Source organism: Eupeodes corollae, chromosome 1 (genome assembly GCF_945859685.1).
Source record: "Eupeodes corollae chromosome 1, idEupCoro1.1, whole genome shotgun sequence".
In the NCBI taxonomy this organism is placed as follows: Eukaryota; Metazoa; Arthropoda; class Insecta; order Diptera; family Syrphidae; genus Eupeodes; species Eupeodes corollae.
Genome location: NC_079147.1, coordinates 150,945,544 through 150,951,804, shown reverse-complemented (window position 1 = coordinate 150,951,804; position 6,261 = coordinate 150,945,544). Strand labels below are relative to the sequence as shown.

The window sequence follows — 6,261 nt, the reverse complement described above, 5'->3', positions numbered from 1 at the left end:
TGCTTGGTGGCCCACATGAATTTAAAGCATTTTCAGCCGAATGCCAAAAAAATAACAACTTACTGGAAGCCACAAGCGATATCGCGGTCAACTTCTATCAAACTCAAGAGAATTTGAAGCTGGCACTTGTTTGTTGACCTAAAAAATTCAAATTTTGTTTTAATTTATTGTTTTTAAAAATAAATAAAATCTTACATTTTGATTAAACTCCCCACCAAATTTATCGGGAAGAAACTCGCCAAATTTTTTATTTCCCTTCTTTTGACATTTACAATGACTACGTTTTTCTCGGAGTACTTTTTCCCACATTCGAAGATAGTTTATAATAAGGGAAAAGAGAAAAGGGAACAAAATTCCCCGTAATTTTTTGTTAAGAATATAAAAAAAGGGAAAATGGAAATATTTCCCTGGAAATAAACATTTAGAATTGAGCTGATTAGTTATAGCTAAAGAGCTGCAACCCCTTTTAAGGAACTCTACGGACGTGAAAAATAGTGGCTACAGCGGCATTAACTCGTGCAGTGTTATATGACTTAATCTTCTTATATATTAAACTTCTAATACCACATTGCGAACATAAATAACACTGCTTGTACAATGTAACAGAAATTTAAGTAAAACACTCAACTCAAGTTACTTAAATCGAAATTTCGATTTATTATAAACACGGTACAACTACTAAACTGTGAACAGACCCTTAATTGATAACACACTTCTCGTCACCTGAATCCGAACTTCTTGTTTGTTTTTGTCTGACAGCTGACACTGACATTTTAGTCGGCAAATAATTTAAAAAACCAAACAATTCTTTTGAATTATTATTATTTCAAGCGCTTAAAAGATTCGGTTAGTTGTAAAAAGTAAGAATTATTCTAAAAAGTTTTAAAGTGTGAAGCTCTGAGTAAATTAATAAAAATTAAAAACTTCTAGAACTGCCACTGCAACGAACTAAAGACAAAAGTAAGTTGAAATATATCTTTTTATTATTATTCCTTTTATTTCTGATCACAAACATGATAATAATATGTTTTTTTGAAAATAGGTATATTTTTATAAAAAAAAAGAATTGACCAAGTAAGTATATAATATAGTTATATAGGTATACGCAAAAAAAGAATAATCTTCTTCTCTTATAAGACTTTCAATTTCTTCTAGCTCAATATAGTTTTTGTTGTCTAATGTTTGTTTGTTTTTGTTTTTGAATATCAATCGCGCTTAAAAAGTTAGTCCTTGAATTAATTTATAATCCTAAATCAGCAAGAACTGAATCTAACTCAGCCTGCAAGCTGCTGGCCTTCTCACGAACTTTAGAAATCTCATCTTGGAGATTATCAACATTGGCTTGTAACAAAACATTTCCTTTTTTAAGAGCTGACAATCGGTTTTCGTGTTTTTTAACTCTGGGTTCAAGATTTGTTTTCTTGTCTTCATCTGATGCATCCTGTATAGAGTATAAAAATATATCAAATATTTCAATTAGTTTCAATTGATATTATGTTATGTTTTTGGCTTAGGGGGTATATATTCATAGCAATACTAACTTCAGCTTCAGATTCGCTTTCAGTTTCAGAACCACTTTCATCTTCGGATTCTTCAGATTCAGACTCTTCTTCAGATTCTTCCTCGGACTCTTCCTCTTCTTCTGCTTCTTCTTCTTCGTCTCCTTCATCGTCATCTTTTTCTTCGTCATCATCGTCTACTTCTTCCTTCATGGAAGCTGCCATTTTGTGAACTTCTTTTTCAAGCTTTTTGAATTTCTTATTTTCTTCCCTGAAATTATAAAATTAAGCTCTGTATGAATGATTCTCGATATAAAAAGGCATAAATGGTTGAACACTTTTAAGGATTAAAAAACGAAATTGAAGCTTGGTCCCAATTGAACAAATTTTTTGTTTCTGATGATTTTAAACTAAAGATTATTTGGACTGATTTTCTCATCAGTTTGTTTTTGTTAGTGATCAAGAAACAGTCGCAAACAATATGAGCTGTGGATGTAAATGTAGACTAACATTTGGAAACACGTAGATCCCATTAAAATAATATTATCACGTTGCATGAAATTGAAACAACTAGAGACTTAAACAGAAGTTCTAAGCGAGTGCGAAGATCAAATGTTAGAACCTTGTAAGTTCTTAAAATCAACTCAGGGAGACTCAATGACACATTTCCAAAAAAATAATATAGATTATAACTGAAATTAATAAATACTAATAAAGAAATATCATTATCAACTGAATTCTGAGTCAGTTCACCAAACTTAAGAGCTTTTTTTAACTTCAGTCATAAAGTGAGTTCGTTAACAACAGATTTTGAGTCAATTATTAAGTAGACTGATTCCTCTATAGTTGGCGCAGTTTAGAGGGTCTCCTTTTTTCAGGATCGGGCAAACAATACTGAGGTTCCATTCATCGGGCATGCATTCCTCCGACCATATTTTACAGATAAGTTGGTGCATGCTCCTAACCAACTTATCTGCAGCTGCTTTAAAGAGCTCGGCATTCAAGCCATCCGCTCCAGCAGCTTTATTAGACCTCAGCTTAGATATGGCAATTTTTCCTTTGTCTTAGTCGGAATGGATTATCCTGCCTGACAGTGAAATTCGGTTCGTCGTCACCGTTATAGTCTTCAGAAGTGGTCCTTAGATATCCCTAGCATTGACTGCGGTTCCACTATGATGTTGATGTACCTGTGATTTTCGTTTAACCTCTTCATAAAACTTTCGAACTTCATTCCTGCTTTTAAAACCCTCAACATCTTCGACCGCACGCTTCTCATGCCCTCTCTTTTTCCTTTTGAGAAGTCGGTGTTCCTCTCGCCTCTTCTGCTCATAGAGCTCTTGAGCAGCTCTCGTCGTTTTATGCGGCGCCGGCCGCTTTGCGTGCCTGTTGTTTGGCTGCATTTGCCTGCCGACATTTCTCATCAAACCAGGGGTTCCTTATTGGTGGCTGTTTAAAACGCAGCATATCAGAAGCGGCTTCTCTAATTGCATCTTGGAAATGTTGCCACTAGTTTTCGATACATTGTGTTGGCGGCAGAGAACTTCGAGAGAGGTTAATTGTAACTCGGTTGGAAAAAGATTTGGGGATCTCTTGCGATTGTAATCGTTCGACGTTGTACCTTCTCCCAACACCTCCCTCTTTTGCCTTGGGTCTGGAAACCCGAAGTGCTAACTTGGCTACAACGAGGTAGTGGTCCGAGACGATGTTAGCTCCTCGGAAAGTTCTGACATCCATGATGATCGCAATATGGTCAATCTGGTTGACGGTAGATTGATCTGAAGAAGTCCAAGTTCCTTTGTGGATGTTGAGGTGTGGAAAACGCGTACAGGATACTAATTTGAGTTATCGGTGAGGTAAAAGCCTCTTCAATCATATTGATTTAAAGTGCGGTTTCCTTTAAAGTGTTGTCGCTGATGATTATGAACGCCTTATTACAGTAAATGGAGATCTCTACAGAGGCGTTCCTTTCTTCAATTGCAGACTAGTTATTCATATCATGTACTGTGTAACAATCAGTTTATTGAGAACTCAATTCTCCTGTTTATAGACAGTCTTCCTCAATAAATTACAGGCACTCAAGTGGTTATTATTACCCTTAACACATTGCGAGCCTTATGAAAAAAGAGATTGATTAAAGAGGCGATACCGGTGTACATTAGTCTTAAAATTTTAATATCAAATAAGATTGAAAAACAGAGTTGGTCGAAGCATTCTACATTCTTGATGTGCGGTTACAAAGAGTACGTCCGAAATTGAGCTCAAGGGTAAACTGATGAGGATTCCTTTAAGTTGCGAGTATTAAATTGAATTAAATGATTCGGTTATAGTTCTATTGTCTATCATTTTTAAACTTTTTTTTGGATTGCATCCAAAAGACTTAAGCTTGTTTTAGGTGCACCTGTCAAATATGCAAGTGATATTTTGGACGTATGAAGGATTTGTAAAATCATGCCCGATCATAGGTTAGGTTAGGTTAAAGTGGCTGCGGATTCAGAATCCATGCATTCAGGCCAAAAGAAAAGGCCCATTGTGATACCACATGAATCTAGAGAATCACTTCTTACTAGTCGAACCATTTTGAGCTTTTTATAATGCGAAGAAGATATTTGATATCCTTTTTAGCTAGTTCACTGGGATTATCTAAGGAGATGACGTTTGCGTCTTAGTGAAAGAGCAGGACAACTGCAGAGAAGGTGAGAGATTGTTTCCTCTTCTTCCTCGTCCATACAGCTCATGCAGAAGTCATTTCAGGCTACACGAAGTCGTATTGCGTGTCTGCCTATAAGACAGTGTCCCTTAAGGACACCAATTAGGGACCTTATATGAAGTCTGCTTTAAGATAACAAATCTTTAGAGCGCTTTAGGTCCAGTGAAGGCAATATGAGTTTTGTGACTGCGCATGTTGGTAAATTGTGCCACCTAGCTGTTTCTTTTAGCAGAAGTTTACATGCAGCTATCGGTATACCTATATTCTTCCTTTCTGATGAAATAGGTATGACGGTTCCATTTTTAGCAAGTTGATCGGCTCTACAATTTCCTGTAATGTCTCTGTGGCCAAACCAAATTGTTGTTTTGGAAGAGTGTAGTCTATGTAGTTTGATATAGAACCAAAAAGTTTCAAAATGATGGAGTGCCCCACATTGTTGTTGATCCATTGAGACGAAGCATTGAGTCTTATAGCTGTACTCGCTGCCACTCGTTTGCTGAAGATATCGAGGGGTGTCAGATGAAGGAGAGTGTCTAACGCTGCTGAGGGTGTGGTTCTCAATGCACCGCTTATGCAGAGACATGCAGAGCGTTGGACTCTGCTGAGTTTGTCTTAGTATGTACTTTATACTTTGTACTTTGTACCAGTGTAGTCCACCATACTGCAACCCCGTACATAAGTATTGGTCGGATGACCAATGTGTATAGCCAATAGGTTATGCGAAGTTGAATACCCCATTTGCTTCCTATGGATTTCTTACAAGTAAGAAGAGCTACTGTAGCTTTCTTAACTCTTTCCTGAATATTAGGTTTCCAATTTAATTTTTTGTCCAATATCAGACCAAGATATCTGGCTTAATTGGTAAAAATTAGTGGAATACCTTTTATAGAAGGAGGTACAATTACTTGGATCTTGTATTTCCAAAAAAAAGGATGAGGTCTGTTTTTTGAGGATTAATACTAAGTCGGCAGTGATCAGCCCATCTCGTGAGCATATTGAGTGCGTTTTGGAGGAAGTCACTCAGTGCATTAGGATGTTCTGCTGTGACGGCGATAGCAACATCATCGGCATACGCAACCACTCTGTAGCCTTCCCTCTCAAGGGATATTAGGAGTTCTTTAACCACTATGTTCCATAGGAGAGGGGAAAGAACCTTGCGGAGTGCCTCTACCGACAGACCTTTTCGTAAAAAAATCCCCCATCTTAGAGTTGGTGATTCTGCTTTGTAGCATTAGATTAATCAACTCACAGAGTGAGTATTTGACGTTTAGGGTCGTCATAGCAGAAATGATAACGGATGTGTCAAAGTTGTTGAAAGCGCCAGATCATAAGGGAAGACAAACTTCGTGCATCATCTCAGGAATTCTAAGTTCCTAGCAGCATTTTAGGCGATATCGAATTTGTGATCATTCCATAAGAGGTGATCGGTGATACACATATCGAGTGCTGAAAGCTGATTAGTTTTCTAGATACAATGCTGTTAAGATCGGAATTTATTGAGTTTATCAAACGCTGCCGTTGCAGTTTCAGAACCGCAGGACAAGGATGGAAATCTATAAAAGAAAAAAATTGAGGGTACTGTCGTCAGCGAAACAGTTTAATGGATTAGAAGTGGCAGGCAATAGATCGTTTATGTATATAAGGAAAATAGTCGGAGACAAAACGGAGCCCTGAGGGACACCAGCATTTATTTTATGAATTTGAAACCATCAAAATCAACGAAGAAGAGATTCATCAATACAACAAGCATGCATTTTTGATAAGAGATCCATCAAATGCTTTTAAAATATCAAGTGCAATAAAGTAAAGATCTGTTCCACTGTTCGGTTAGATAACCTATCAAATGAGTAAGAAATATGGAAAAGCTAACGCATTGGTTTTGCCAGCGATGAAGAACACCTCTTCAAAACAATAGGAGACTACTCTCCGGCCCAGAGGATTTGTTTATGCTAAGGTAGTGCAGTTCTCTTGCAACTGCATGATTGCGAAAGAAGACTTTTCCATAACGTCTGGTAACGTCGAATTAACTGCAAACTGTGCTGCAAGCAAATTAGC

General features: G+C 37.1%; 1 protein-coding gene across 2 annotated transcripts in view; it reads right to left on the bottom strand.

Annotated features, from left to right (window-relative positions):
* Positions 1-961: 961 nt before the first annotated feature.
* LOC129941150 (glutamic acid-rich protein) overlaps positions 962-6,261 on the bottom strand; it is a 68,484-nt gene continuing 63,184 nt past the window's right edge. For both annotated transcript variants that reach the window (XM_056049710.1, XM_056049711.1), the window contains 2 exons: positions 1,542-1,770; positions 962-1,441 (listed from right to left, as the gene is read on the bottom strand). In XM_056049710.1, coding sequence (XP_055905685.1) covers positions 1,241-1,441; positions 1,542-1,770 — 430 coding nt within the window. In that variant the 3' untranslated portion in view covers positions 962-1,240. The remainder of the gene's footprint in view (positions 1,442-1,541; positions 1,771-6,261) is intronic.